The sequence below is a fragment of the Amblyomma maculatum genome, chromosome 5 (genome assembly GCF_055883805.1).
Source record: "Amblyomma maculatum isolate TAMU_Amacu chromosome 5, ASM5588380v1, whole genome shotgun sequence".
NCBI classification, from domain to species: Eukaryota; Metazoa; Arthropoda; class Arachnida; order Ixodida; family Ixodidae; genus Amblyomma; species Amblyomma maculatum.
In genome coordinates, this window is record NC_139348.1 from 126,333,765 (window position 1) to 126,350,183 (window position 16,419).

Genomic DNA, 16,419 nt, shown 5'->3' on the forward strand with positions numbered 1-16,419 from the left:
TGCCTCATTTGCTTTTTTTTTTTGTTGCAATGCTCCAAAATGTACTGAAACTGTACCTTGAGTCAAAGCAACATTGTGAGGGGGCTGAGCTAGCTAATCAAGATGTATTGTTTCACCAATCCCACACAATCTATCCCTTGGCAGCCACGGCAAGACACACGTGTTCCCAGTGTATTCAAAATCTGCTTAATGGGTCCAGAAACGCTGCTGCGGCCAAAATAAACTTGGGTTCAGATCAATGACACGGTGTAAGCGGTAGGTCCACCGATACGGATATCAATGATCTGTTTTTTTTCCGAGACTGAACACAATCTAGCCGTAGCCAATTATGCAACAATTAAACCGAAGGACCTGAATTACAGAGACTGATAAGTTAGATGACACTTTGCACTGCGCATTACCCTTACGTAATGCTTTGGCCTCAACCGTGCATTAAAATGCATCACACAAGTAAGCAGCTCGTGGTACCACGTTGTGAGCAGTTGTTTGGCACAAACCGAATTTCCACAACAAAAGGTGAACTACCACCAAGGCAAAAATGGCTGCAAATGTACCTCCACTCCTGGCACCATGCATATGCCATACGTAATACGCTTCAATGAAGGCGTAGTACATCACTGAAATACTAAAAACGGAGTGGACATTTGGTCAGCTGGCGGTTGTTCCTTGAAAGATGATGTGCCTTTAATATAAATTCATGCATAATACAATTAGCCAACCGTTTAGCACCATCTCTACACCCTGTCAAATCATTAATGCAGTATTCTTTGGCACCTGAACACACTGTGGTACACTGCTACACAGACACAAGGAAAAAAAAAGAGGAGTATGGGTGATAACAGTGCTGCCAAGGACGCATAATCACAGTGAGGCACCTCTTGCACTAGGACAGACTTCACACAAGTCTTGTCAAGTAGGCTTCCACGTGCATCACAGCTGACCATAGCAAACTTCACGCCCGAAGCCGTTTAAATTGATGATAAATTTCAGAAGGGGGCGCAAAAAAACAACTGAACACACAACAGGACAAAATATGGAAGTGCACGTTGAATCTGCTAAACCTGAGGCAGGCCATGCTAGGTGCACCAACTGTAATGCATGTCGAAGCCCTCTGACAGAATCTGGTGCAAATAACTATTCCCTCAGCAAATCCAGACTCATCCAGGATAGCAGCTGCCACCAGGATTTGACCACAGGAACCACGCACAAGGCCAGCAAGCACAAGCCAATCTCGCTGATACTCTGCATCAACCTCTGCTAAATTCATCACCACAATAGCTTTTTTTCTTATCCGAATCCAGGACAGGCCTAACAACAAAATGCCTATACAGGTAAAGCTAAGGATACCATCAATCTTTCAAACATTGCTTGGTGAGCTTTGTGTAGTGAACCTAGATGGCATTTGGATCCATGTGCATCAAAAGTGATAGCTCTGTTTTCTTTCGTTTCTGGGACTAAAGCCAGTGCAAAGTGCCATCAGTTTACGTTTAGTCGTTTAGTAGTAGTGCAGCATGCCAGTGCAGGCCACAGCTGGAATGGTGACAAGAAGGTTGCCATGGTAGCAGGTGTTACCATGGCAACAACTCTTGCCACAGTACCTGCGGCTACCCCTGGCAAGTTGTGGCGCGGGTTAAAAAAATAACAAAAAGGACTGAGCAGGTGGTAGTGAGCTCGTGCAAGTCGGCGCGGTTAGAAGCTGCAAACGCCGCCGAACTGGCTGTTGACGAAGGTAAAACCCTGAAACTCGTTTCCCGTCAGGTTGCGCATGACCAGCGGATCGCCGGGGCTCAAGGTCATCTTGGCCTGTGTGAACACTGGGTCAAAGTTCTCGCCGGATCGAGGGTTCTTCTGCAAGTTGGTGGTGGCAGGTGGGCAAAAGAAGAAAAAAAAGGCAGGGGGGAAAGGGTGGGCAGGCAAAAATGTGAAACAAAAAAAATGAAAGGGAGAAAAAAAACCATGACAGAAGCAGCAGCGGCAGCCAAAACGTAAGCGCAAGCAAAACGATATTAATGCAAGCAGGAGCAAATATAAAACTCGGCCACTGGGATAACTTCAGGCTAACTGCACGACAACCTGTGAAGTGACAAGCATGTTCACATCACATCACCACACTTCACTTCACCAATGTTCAAGCAAACACACCGGTCCGCATCGTACCACTTTAAACGTTCTCATTCTGCTAAGGTAGGAGTCCAATCAATATAGCTCAGAGTCCTGTAGCAATGATATCCCTGAAGAAACAAAAATGCGCATTAGAAACTCAGCTCTAGTAGTAAAAGAAAAGTCCCATAGAAATACAGTGCAAACGTGTCTGCAAACTGTCTCAAATTCAAAAATTGATACAACAATTCAAGAGGTACATTCCTTAAGTAAAACTCTCAACTTTGATAAAACTCAAACACTATGAAAAGCTTAATCCTAACAGATCTACTGGAGACTTTATAAATTGCATACTACTAGTCAGTGCAGCTGTAGACAAGAGTTCAATGAGATTAGATAAAAAGCAAATTCAGCGCTAACAGGTACTGTTTAAAATAAGGCGCTCACTTAGAATTTTTCCAAGCACAAAAAGATCAGCTGGAACTAACCATTGAGAGAACAGTGTGCCCTTTCCCAATATGATCCTCTTGCCTTTATAATAAACCGATCTCAACTACATGCTTATTTACACAGAACAATACTTGCATTTACAAACTATGAGAGTAAAGACAGATGGCAGTTCGCCTCCAGAAAATATATCCTGTTGATAAACAGGTACTGATAGAGGTTTATTTAAAGTGCACCATCAGAAAGTTCGACATTCACCGCCATTCTCGCTCACTTCTGTTTCCCTTCTTATACATACCATTTCTCAGCCTTTGCTTCCCTCATTACCTAAGGAAACATACTTGATGTCCTTGGGTATTTATTTAAAGCATCGTGCATAATATGCTGAAAGCAAAAATGTGTGGCTCTGGCTCAGGTAGTCTAGTATTTAATTGTTTGCAAACGGAACATGGGGAGCGGCAAACTTTGCAATTTTGAAACCAGATTTCTGGCAGAAAAGTTACTTTACGTTCGGGAACTTTTCATAGTGATCAACTGTTCATTTTTTCAGCTCCTGTCGAGCCCAAAAAATGTACTGGTGTCTGTGCTTTTTACTGCCGTGCTCTGCAATCTCAGGACTTGAGCAAAATGAATCCTTCAAACATTTTACAACTCCAGTGATCTCGTTGCTGCTGGACTCTAATAAACTTGATACCTCTGCATAAAGTTAGGGCAAAAACTGCACTGATTGCTGGAGATATATTTGTGCTCAGTGACGGCAAAATAAAAAGCAGAAAAGAATGCACAGTCTCAGCTCAGCATAATTTATATTCGTCTCAATAAATTATAAACACCTACTGCACTACAATGACACACACAAAGCTGAAAATCAAACTCTCTCAAGTGTGACTAAATAAATCACTAGTGTACAACACATTTGATGCATAACATGCAACTGTTACTAAATTTGCAGACAGTAGCTTAATTCTACCACAAAGAAATGTCCACGAGCACACTTTGTGGACTGTCTATTCTACGCGATCACTACTGTAATACCTAACCAGTGACCCGAATTTAGACTGCTACCGAAGAAGTTTACTATTTAGCATTTGGTCTGAGCCACTGCGGTTTCACAGCCCCACTCATTTAAAAATAATAATCCTTTACCTTTAGCTGCCCTCTCCAGGTACCTGCTCTATCCCATGGGGGGGGGGGGGGCGCATTCCAAACACATCCCAATAAAACAGTTCTTACGATGAGCTCTTGATCCACTCAACCTCTGCCTAAATTTTATTCTAGCTGCCAGCATAATTGGCTTCCTGGTGATGGTCCCAAATCTGGTCCATACGCAAAGGCAAATCCTGCCCCGAGTATACCCAGGCACTAGAAACCTTTGCAGCTATGGTGTTATTCAATTACATCTTATATTTGTGCACATGCACTCCAGCAAACGTTAACAGCTACACATCCTTCATTAGAAGGGTGCTGAATCGTGAGCGGCCGGAGATACTGCTCTTTGATGCTACTTGTACTCTGCAGCCTTGAACAATGCAAGCCTGATAATAACTGACAAGCCGCACTTTGTAACTGTGACAGCACTGTTCAAGAATAAACGTGAATCCTTTGAAAAGTCACTGTGAAAGCAAAAACGTTTATCTTTGCTGTTATTTGCATTTTGTCCAAAAAGCTAAGCTTGCCCAAGACAATGAATCTGCAAGACTGAAAAGCAATCATTCATGGTGTCCTGACCAGAAGCTTTCTCAAACAGAGCCTTCTCCAACTTTCTAAATCTGGCGAGTTTTAAACAATGAAAATTGAACCACAGCCAGAATGCAGCTTGCCCTTTTTTCCATGTCCTTCTCCTCTATGTAGTCTTCCTTTTTCCAACTGAAAGCCTAGCTAGTTGGTTGAGAAGCACTAAGCAGACCGTGGTAAACAGCTAGATACAAAAGTGCATCTGGATGCCTCAGGAACAGCAGTGGTCTCATCAGCCTGTGCACTTTAAAACCTCAGAACTCTAATTAGCTTAACACTACTTGACTAAACACTACCCATTGTATACTTACCAGCCAATAACCGAACCAAATAAAAACAGCACCATCTTTGCTCACTACAACTAAACAACACTGCCCTCTACTCGAGCAACCCAGCTTAGATTAAGGAACAGACCATGCCAGAATGACAGTTAGACTCCTATTCTAGTCCTTTCTTATCCCACCTTTTATCATAGGTTCAAACACAGCCACAGCTCTACAACTGGTGGAATGAGAGTGGGCTCAGTGGCAGGTGATAAGAAGGGAATATAGAACACTCAGGGAGTAAATAGCAGTATTACACCAGCCGTGCTCACTGCGCTCTTGCAGTTGTTGGGTGCAACAGCTATACTGGCAAGGACCACATGCAGTGTACAGCAGATAACAGCATGCTATAAGACAGCAACATGCAGGGTGACAGACACTGAGTGAATTGAGACCACCAGCCAACATGGCAGTAGAGGACATAAGTGACTCAGTGTGAACCCATGCCGGATACAGAGATTGAACACTCTTTTTGCCCGAATCACCAGGACTCAGCAGGGACTCCATAACAGGGAAGGGAAGAAGGATAGCACTTGACCCCCACCTCCCAACATTTTTCTAGACTGGAAGGAAACCAATGGTTTCCCTCTCCGAAGCCTAAACTTGTATATTTGGATATGCGCAGATGGGCTATGTTGGCTTTATAGACAGTCGTAAAGCCTTTCGTTTGAGTAATATAAAACGTTCATGTTCCAACAGAAGTCACGGACTGCCCGACGTCTATTCATGAGCGTGATCAAGAGAACGCAACTGATGATCATGACTCCAGTTAATATTTTTTAAAGGCAGAATTCAGCTTAACATTAAAGAAATATGCTTTTGAACAACAGTGCAAAGGATTAAAATATAAACAAAAACAATGTTTAGTAGTGAAAGAAAGGAATAAATAACGGACAATGCAAACGAAGTCTTGTCTCCTCCTCCACCCCCTTTTCCAACTGAAGTTCAGAAGTCTTCCTGGAGCTTTTGATGAGAAAGAGAAGAGCACCACTGACCTGAGCAATTTCAGCAACAGAAATAATTCGCCCTCTAGAGAAATGGAAAGTACTATAGAACTTTGTAGCAAGATGACCAGAGTGCTCTCTCACTCTACCACGTCCACATTTCCCATTACAAGCGTTTCACCCCCCTAGCTTGAATGTAGCCATACTTATTTCTTGAGCTGATTGGTACAATCATTGTACTAACCATAGCCAATGGCTATCATTTTATTTTGCATGAAGCCAGCAAATTCAGCCAGTATAGCTCCCATAAAGGTGAAAACACCACACGTCTAGTCACTTCCATGAAAACAGTGCATTTATGCGCTAGCCTCTATACAGTTTCAGTCAAAGAAGATGGACAGATTAGTCCCCGGGAACACTACCAATGCTTTTTTCCACACAGAAAGGTGACTATTACAGGGATAAAAATCTCGAGCAAAAAAACTTCAAACCCCCTTCCACGTTCGAAGAACCCGAGAAGAATGAACTGTAGTGATGCCATTTCTATGACACCCATGCAATAGCGCTTTCTGAAAGACTGGGAACGTGGCCAGAAACTGAAGCTAGACTGCCGTCAAAAGGGATCTTCAAGAGCATGTAAGCAGCAGTCACACTTTAAAGTGTTTCATTCAACACCCCATCTGTGAGAAAAATTGGATGTGCATTTTACAACATATATCCCCAAAGCACATTTGCCTTTCCAGTCAGCGAAAACATGAAAGACCACTCACTCACATTGCATTTTACACTTTTTACACGCCTGAAATGAGTATGAAACAGTTTCACCGGTAGATTAGAAAGCACAAAAGTGCGTAAAGGCTGCTGAGATCTTGCATGTACGGCTACGTGCAAGAAGCTTCAGTACACAACTTTGAATCTAGCAATTTCCCTCAGTCATCTCCTCAAATTTCGACAATGATTGCGCATTGAGACAACAAGATAAGCGTCCCTCAAGAAATCTCATGAATATACGACATCCAATGCCAATGTGCGAAGATATCCGTAAGTGTTGACTCCTCTTATACTTTGCTTTTTCACAATTTTCTGTGTTATAAGAGCACTGTTTTCAGCAAAAGTGACATGCTGTAAAATCTCATCATAGCTAACACAAAAAACATCAAACTATTTATTAGAGATGAAATCAGTTTCACAGTAGGACCCCTCTATAGTAAAGTCACTGGGAGCGGCAAAAGTCTTGATTATATCAGGGTCTTTACTATATCAGCAGTTGGTGGGTAACGACATGGTCCTGAAGATGCTGTCTGGTAATTAAGTGCCTACTCACTGAACAGGTCTTGTTGCTTAATTAAAAAAAAACACTGAAACACCTTCCATCTCTGTCCTATCGTCTCTTCATGCTATTTTTTCACTCGTAAGATTTTTGTTTACATCTTGTGGAAGTACCTATTAAGCATGAGGGCAACATGGCTACAAATACAACAAAGTTTGATTTCATGGGAAAACCGAAGCCTTGCAGGAACAGGTCTTCCGCTGTTTGTCTTTTAAAAAGGCAATAGCTGACAAATGCACTTGGCAGTGTTTCGTGCTTCGAATGTTTGGCAGTTTCTTCCCTTCCCTATTTCTTGGTGCACTTTTTCTTACTTTCCGAACAGCCCGTGACACCTTCCTCCAATGTTTGTAGACAGATTTACATCATTTTTTCCTAAGCACTGCATGCTTTCCCTCATGGCTCCAAGGCCTCTGTAAAGTTGGTTTCTTCTGAATACTGCTCAGCATGATGGTAAAGCCATTTGAAAACACTTTTTGTTTTTTTTAATTGCCTCATGATTTTAAGTAACGCGCTTGCGGCGATGTCATTTCATAGGAAGTCGTTACCGTGGCTAGGCACAGTTTACTATAACCAATTTTTGGCAAAAATATCTTTACTATAAATGGGGGAAAAATGTACAGCCGTCTATGGAAGATGAACTGGGACTTCAGTTTACTTATATCAGTTTACTATAGTGGGGTTCTACTGCATAATATTTCATGAAAAACGTAGCTGTGGGTCAAAGACTAGTTAGAGTGGCTTCCAAATGCTATCGCAACATTCGAAATGAGTAGCAGTGGCTTGTACTGACTGCTCTAATGCCACAGAAATGCAATATGTTAGCACACTGGGGAGGGCACGATCACAAAACATCATAAAAACAATGCCCTAACCACTCACTCACGTACACAACCAACATCTCCCATGATTCAATTTAGTATTACCAAGCCTTAGAGTATATTGCTGCTACAGGTGAAAGTGTTAGGCTATGGAATGTAATAAACCAGAGTGCACAGCACGTACATGGTGCTGATAATATATAGAACAAGGCTTGGTCCTTACTGCTGGCTGGCAAACGCATGACAAAGATCATGACAAACTACCAGCCAACTCCAAGGCTGTATAATTGGCTATTCTTATAATGTTAAGCACTACCAGTAAGAATAGGTAATAATTGCAACAGGAAAATACTGATGGCTTGCAGTTCTTAAGGTATGCATACATCAGCAGCTCCTACCTCAAAGTATTTTAAAAAGCAGACATATACCGGATGTTTCAGCAAAAGATGCACCAGAATTTTTAAAAACATGCTTTCTGAGATACTGACATGGCTTCATCAGTATTCCAATACCAGCATTGCCTGATATCAGAAAACAGATAAATCATGCTAAATAATAAGCTGGTTAACTAAATTTTAGAGGTGCGTGAATATTGAAATTTTCAAATGTGATTCTTAATGTGATTCATCTTAAAGTTAGCCGGAAAGATGTAAAACTGGGAAAGAAAAGAAACAGGATGAAGGCTGCATGACAGCAGTTCACTGTTTCGACCACATCTGAACAGTTTCCAAAGATTCAGCGACTCTTCGAGATCATGAAAAAAAAAAAAAGTTTGCAGAATGCCGCTCTTCAACATCTATTGCAAACGCATTCCATATCCACACAAAAGGGCAGTGTGTAAGTTCCTGATATGGTAACGTCGCCAGCCAGAATGATGATCCCAACTATAGTGGAACCTCAATTATGCGTCCCCCGGTCATGTGACAACCCGCATTTTATGACGAATTTGCGCAGCCGTGGCAAAATCCCGATAGAGATAATACATCAAAAACCTCGATTATACAACTTAAATTTAGACGGACCCCACTTCGTATGCCAGCTGACTGGTACCATCCGCCAAAAAAAAAAAAAAGTCTTCCACAAACGCAGGCCAGCATACAGGTGCACTGCAGCCAGGCGATAACACCTGCAAGTTAGGTAACACCTGCAAGTTATCACTTCACCTATCAAAATACGTGCCCGAACCGCTCCGAACGGCTTGCAGCATCAACGGCCATTTTATTTTGTTTCTTTGTTGTTTTTGTTGTTGGAAGCCAGCAATCAACCCTCTAGTGGCGAAAATGAGTTGCTTTATGTTAGTACGAAAACAAAAATCAATTTCGAACATTGAAAATAAAGGACGCTTCGCGGGACCCTCATTTATTAGGAGGCAAGTGGAAAGTAAATTTAGGCTCGCCTAAGTTTTATTTCAGAGATACAAAACTGTCACCACTCGACCACTCCGGATCCATCTGCTCGGCGTTGCTGGTAATCTACTCGTGCCGATTATCCAAACGTGATCTGCATCTACCGAAGCAATTTTCAGCTGTGATTGAGCGGTGCAGTTCAGCCTGTCGCGAAGTCGAAAACTGCTAGCCCTCGGAGATAAGGTCCGAATTATCAAGGAAGCTGAAAAGAGAACAGGTGCAACAAAGGCCAGCATCGCTCGTGACCTCAACATTCCGGAGTCGCTGCTGAAAACTATTCTGGCCAAAAAGTAAAGCAATTTACTAAATGGAAGTAAATTTGGAATCAAGAGGAAAGCCGCGAAGGAAGGAAAGTGCCATCATGGAGGAGACTCTTGTGGAATGGTTGCGACAGGCACAGAGTTCGGGGATTCCTGTTGACGGCGCTTTGATTGCAAGCACGACAATATTGGATATCTGCTGGCGGACGTCGCACTGCTCAAAAGAAAACTAATGCGTCAAAGCTGGGCAACGGTCCAGCAGAAAATTACCTATATTTTTAGACGATAATAAAGATTTTTTTCGAACAAGTTGAAAACAAATGTTGGATATCTGTTGGATGTCGCCCGAGTTTTTTTTGTTAATTTGATTAGTATTAGTTGTCGAGAGTCTCGAAAATACAAACATCGACAGGACCAGTGGCTGTTCAATACTTCAGAGAAACAGCCAAAGCCTTTACCAGCCCCTCTCAGGGGACCTCTCACCATGTCATTTGGCTCTTTGCATCTCCTTGCCTAATTAACCAAATGTTGCATGCCTGATATTAAGCCAGAAATTACGTCAAGCTGATTAAACATTTCAGGCACAAGTACTGCTCCTCCCTCTTTTCCTCTCTCTCTCCTTCACTGACACTTTTTTGCACAAAGCAAGCGACTGTCAAGCCAGGAGATAATTATTGCTCTTCAATGACCAACACAAAAGTGATCACATTCACAATAATGCCCATTGTAGCATTGGGGTGCTGCACTATACAACACTTAACAAAGGTCATGACAATGGAAGGTGCTTTGTGACCAGTTTTCCGACAATGATAGGTACCTTGTGAGCAATCCAACCTCCTGACGGACTTGATAAACCATGCTTGCCTCAAGCCTCCTGTCAAAGTTTTTGCTCCTATCGTAGTATTTTGTGGCACTCTGTGTTTAGTTTGCAGTGAGTACGACATGTCCTACACTATTTTTATTCGGCTGACAGATAACATTAAGAGCACTAGGAGACCATTTTGGTTCAAATTTCTTTTTAAAAAATTCCACACGAAGGTTTATGGGATATACCGCATTTTGTGTTGATCTATATGGCACTGTGAAAGTATGTACACTATCAGGCCAGAATGGAAAAAGGATGGGTGAAACAAAATGAATGGATGAATAACGCTTTTAGTGGAATGGAAGCTGTTAGGGGAATGAAGGAATAAAAACTCATTATGCGTCACTACTCAAGCCTACAGTATGGCAGTTTGTGACCTTGTACAAGAGATATACTGAAAACAATACTCCGTGCCAAAACAGGAGTTGTAGGGCTGTGCAAACCTTTCAATAAGAGTCAAATATCTTTGTTACTATATTCGTATTAGATTTGAAAAACTGATATTTAGAGTTTTCTAAGGAAGTACCAAATACGACAATTTTAGAACATTCGAACACTGCCAAATTTTCCAAGGACTTGGGATACTCATTAATTCGACAATAAGGACCTCGGTCCCGGCTGACGCAGATTTAAGGTCGAACACGTTAATTTGAATATGGATGAGCTGACACTGATTCCATTGAATGGGAATCGCGTTGAAGTATGATCTATGCAGCTAGCAATCCCCGAAATAGACCCCCCTGAAACTGGATTGCATAGAATGGTTTAGTTTTATGGGCTTTAATGTCCCAAAGCAACTCAGGCTATGAGAAATGCCATAGTGGAAGGCTCTGGAAATTTCGACCACCTGGGGTTCTTTAACGTGCGCTGAAATCTCACAGAACACTGGCGCCTTGCTTTTCATCTCCATCAAAAAGCAGCAGTCGAGGCTGGGATTCGATCCCGCATCCTTGGGTACAGCAGACGAGTGCCCTAACCACTGCACCACCACAGTAGGTGAATTGCATGGCACAGTAGCGCCTGTGCATTTTGTGCGCACTATGGCACGCATGACAACAATCTGAAGCTTCCCATTCTTGAGTGCTACATAGTAATTTCGGCCACCTGGGGATTATTAATGTGCGATATGCACATTAAAGATCTCCAGGTGGTTGAAATTACTCTGGAGCCCTCCACTCCGGTCCCCTTTCTTTTTTTTCACTCCCACATTTCTCCCTTCCATTACATACGGTTCAGGTGTCCACAAGCAAGTGTGACAGATACTGCGCTTTTCCCTTCCTGTGAACCAATTATTATTGTTGTTGTTATTATTATTATTATTATTATTATTATTATTATTATTATTATTATTATTACTGAAATAAAGCTCAGTCACACAGTTTCGGTCTCTCTTTCCTTACCTTCAATACCATCTCGTGGCTGCAACCAGCTTTGCACAATGGCCAGCCATTTTGGATGCTGCCAGGCGTATCACAATTTTATTTTGGAATGGAGTCATGCTGCTCTAATGCTTATGCACACATCTCTTGCATGTATCCGCATGCTGCTTTCCAGTACGCTGAAACTGCACGCCCATTACGTGCAGTTTTCCCACACTGCACGCTTCATCGAAATGCTTTACAATGAAGACTCAAATTGCAATAGTGCCACTTTGTCACTAGGGACATACCATTGCTATAGTGTCACACCTTTCCGACAACGTGACAAAGCCAGACACTCGACAAAACCAAGAAAAAATATGGTCACTTGGAGTTGACCTCAAAAATGCAGGCAACCATCATGCAGGTGTCCAAAATTACTGTGATGTTAACAGTTTCGGCAGTTTTCTTTATGCCGATTTGGTAATTAGAGCTTTTAATTTTAGTACACATACTGAATTTTTCAGCAGGATATAAATTTTCGTGCAATTCTGTTTAATTCTGATCACAAATACCATGATCATTCAATGTAAACGAGATAAATGATGTTTGCTATTTTTTATTTTTACACTTCTTTCGCTGACCAGATATTCAAAGGCATTTTTTGCCCATATTTATATTCGATTTGTATCTGAAAATTTCAATACTTCCACACCTCTAACAATTTGTTTACATGTAATGTAAGAAGTTGGGAAAGGTGGTTATTCATGATTAAACTTGGCACCAGAGTAAGCAGAAGACGAACACAGAGAAGAGATACACGGGACAGTCGCTGGTGGTAGGTTGCTTACACGAATCAGCATGAGAGTATGCAAAAAATATTAAGGTCTCTGCTGTTATTACAAAATTTCATTCCAGTCTCGTAGTACACAGATCACATAGTGGGACAGTGATGTACATTATATCCAAGGGTAGTTCGCAACTTGTGAAGTAAAGACATTCGAACTGAAGATGAAATTTGGTCTCATGAAAATGCATACAGAGATTCGTGAGATTATATTCGTGAAAACCGACATTCAGATTCGTGGAGACTAACATTCAGATTTGTGAAGACCAGCATTCATATTCGTGAAAATTTATATTCTGATTCGTGGAGACTGGCATTCACACTTGCAGAGGCTGACATCCGGGTTTGTGAATACTGACATCTAGATTTGTGAAGACCGACAACCAGATTTGTGAAGACCGACAACCAGATTTGTGAAGACCGACATCCAGATTTGTGAAGACCGACATCCAGATTTGTGAAGACGGACATCCAGATTTGTGAAGACGGACATCCAGATTTGTGAAGACGGACATCCAGATTTGTGAAGACGGACATCCAGATTTGTGAAGACGGACATCCAGATTTGTGAAGACGGACATCCAGATTTGTGAAGACGGACATCCAGATTTGTGAAGACGGACATCCAGATTTGTGAAGACGGACATCCAGATTTGTGAAGACGGACATCCAGATTTGTGAAGACGGACATCCAGATTTGTGAAGACTGACATCCAGATTTGTGAAGAGTGACATCCAGACCAGTGCTACAGCCTACCTCTTAAAGCAAGGCAAAAGCTTTGCAGAGGAAAGGCCTTCAGAACAGGTGAGAAGAATGCAGCAGGTACTCACAATGCGGGGCTTAAATGGTGGCTGCACCTCGCGATTCTCGATCTTGTCCCAGTCGATGCGACGGAAGAACGGGTGCGTCCGGACATCCTCCTCACCCGAAAGGCCACAACCCAAACGCCTCGCAGGGTTTTTGGTCAGGAACTGCACGGTACAATCATAATGAATTGTAACTTTGCAATGGTCGTGGTTCTTTAATTTGCAGAGAACTGCGTGCCCGTATTTCTATCATAAATTAATGCAGATCCACTTCTCACGTGGAGGATTGTTCTCCCATAAAGCAGAAGTTAGAAGAAAAGCAGCCATTAAAAAAGCTTCATTTAAAGGCTGCTTTTGTATGTCTATGTGCTTCACTGACATGTTTGCTTGCTTTGCTACATGCTTGATCTTGTGAGCACTGTGAAAGCTGACATTTTAATGCGACAGTGTTGGAGACCAGGAAAAATCCAGCATATGTGTAGTGACCAAAACATCATTGGCCAAACTCTGGTAGGTGGCAGTTTGCACGTGACATGACCTTGAACTGAGTGACTCTGTAATGTCATGAGACAAAATGACATGGCTGCATTGGCAGGTGCTGACAATTGAGGCTTCACCTTCGTGACGGGAGGGTGACATCAGAATCCAGTCCTTCAAGTTGATTCGAACCCAATTTAGACATGCTACCCTAGGCCCCGCAAGCACATCAGCAAAGCCTTGTTAAAGTGGGGCTTTATATCTGCATCAGGTGGTCTTTCATATCATGTGGTAGCTTATGAGATCGTACACTAATGGGCTTGTGTCAGCTGATAAAGGCACCAACTGAAACATGAATGATCAGGTCATCATCATTATAAGCCAGACTATACCCACTGCTGGGCGAAGACCTCTTCCATATTCCTTCAATTAACCTGGTCCTGTGCTAGCTGCATCCACTTGACCCCTGCGAACTTCTTAATCTCATCTGCCTACCCAACTGTCTGTTGTCCCCTGATTAAGTAAGTACCAAAGAGCATGTATATGAAAAGGAATCTGTAAGGGGAGCCGGCTAATGAAGCTATCAATGCAGCCCTGTTGCACCCTCAAGACAGAACTGCAGTGTCTCCCCCTCCCCTCCTCCCCATTTTTTTTATTCTTCATTCTTGTTTGCAAAATATTGTAGTTTTGATGCTCAGTATGAAAATTAAAATGTAGCTTTGTTATTGGCTCTATCAGTCTGGTTGTTGACAATGTGGAAATAAGTCCTTTATGATGATCTGACAATGGGGAGCTTAGCTCATGATAATTGTTTACTGTTGCCACTGACAATGGGCAAGACCTAGTTTTCCATAATTTTACCATTTTGCAAAAACTCCCAAAGTTCAGCACTATTTGCTGAATTGTTTTAGCAGCCATGCTTCTTTATATGTTATTTCATCTTCAGATATCAGCAGGTATGATGGGAATGCATTTAATCTATTCGACAGAGTCCTCCTTAAAGGTAGAACATGGTCATGAACAAAGTTCTGCTGATAACTTGAGACGCTTGCTGCCCAATAAACTAAAGCAAGCTAGGTAGCACGTGAAACACTGAAGCTCTGACCGGAACACACTCGCATGCTTGTATCAGATGTCTCATGAAAGCAACGTTAATGCAGATGCACACTATATGCGAGCATCTTTTTTCTTTGAAATATCTTCTACAGAAAGAACGCTGCATTATATCCGGAACCGAACTGGAACAGAGCACAGTTTCCTGCCACTGTCCATTAAGATAAGCAGAGTGAGCGGTTCCAACAAATTTATGAGCCAGAAAGAATTGCTTACTTCTTGACAACTTTCAGACACCAAGATAAAACTAACAGTACGCACTAGAGAGAGAGAGCTGCTACAAATGCTGAAACAAGGTGGCAACAGATGAAAAGGAACAAAACATGAATCAGTGTGGCAAGAAGCAAAAGAAAGATGGCATATGTTAATAATGAGCGGGAGGCATCCTGGGGAATACTGCAAATCATCTGTTCCCACTTTGAAGAATTGAGACTTTTCAGCCACAGCCTTGACAATGAGTTACGTGCAACCCATAGGAACAGTGCTATTTCAAATCTACCAGTGCACTTTTGGATTTGTTACACCATCACTACATTGGATCTGAAGAAAACTTCGTTTTTAATTCAATTACCTTCATCAAAAGACTGCGAACGCTGACATAGGTGTTAAAGTGGGCGTGCGACTTTCTTAGTGAGCATGGCAGCTGCCACACATCTGCACACTACTTGACGGCTGAGTGTAGTGCTAAGTGGCACTGGCATCAACTCTTTTTCGGTGACAATGAGTGTAAGGATGATCTCAGATGAAATCATACATCACACGAGAAACCCCAAGTTGAAAAAATTGGCTACCATATCCTCTGGTGTATAAGACGAGTTTTCTTGACAAGAGTTTCGGTAGGGCATCCTATACAACAATGAGTCTTTTGCGCTTCTTTTTTTGCGCAATGTTCATAGGCGAACTTTAGCATGAAACGGTAATGGTTGACACTCCTCAATTACAATATTTATAGTCGTTATAGTGTTCTAGAATTGTACAGCCGTCTTACTGGCAGAATGCCAAAAGGTGGCGACGACCATGCTCCTCGCCCTATCAACGCTGCCGAGACAAGCCAGATCAAGCCAACTCTCTTTTCCAGGTACGATTTACAACATTGTTTGGTGGCTATTGCATGTGTGTTTTCTCGTTCCTGCATGTGCTTTGCTGCGTGTGTCAGAGCGCCCGCATGCAGCAATGATCAGCACAGTTATGAATGCAAAGAGTACTACACCTGAGCGCTGTCGCGAGAAATCTGCGACCATGTACCAAGATGAAGAGGTTCGAGGCTTTGAGTAATAATTAAGTGCTCCTGCTCTCGACGAGAGAGTTTTTTCAAGCACAAGTGCTGCTTCTTTTTTTTCTATCATTCACACGTGCACGTAACAAATTTTCTTTCAGGTACATAGCACGCAATGGTCATTCAAGCATACATAATCAAGTCCTATTGCCCTAAATAAACTGACGTGTGTCTTATATACCAAATTTTTTTTGAAAGCCTCTAAATATGAGGGGTGCGTCTTATAAAGCGGAAAATATGGTACTGTCGACTGGAAAGCTTCAATCTCACAGTGCAACTGGTTTACTGGTTTTCATGCCAAGTAAGACATAGCA

The 16,419-nt window shown here is 42.2% G+C and overlaps 1 protein-coding gene across 2 annotated transcripts in view; it reads right to left on the reverse strand.

Annotated features, from left to right (window-relative positions):
• The window catches only part of LOC146189461 (protein kinase C, brain isozyme-like), a 119,770-nt gene that overhangs the window by 15,120 nt on the left and 88,231 nt on the right, over positions 1–16,419 (reverse strand). The window contains exons 10-11 of one of the 2 annotated variants that reach the window (XM_084604272.1): positions 13,264–13,404; positions 8–1,848 (exon numbers count right to left, since the gene is read on the reverse strand). In XM_084604272.1, the coding sequence (XP_084460398.1) occupies positions 1,690–1,848; positions 13,264–13,404 (300 nt within the window). In that variant the 3' untranslated portion in view covers positions 8–1,689. Of the gene's footprint in view, positions 1–7; positions 1,849–13,263; positions 13,405–16,419 lie in introns of those variants that run through there. The other variant, XM_084604273.1, reaches the window with a different exon arrangement.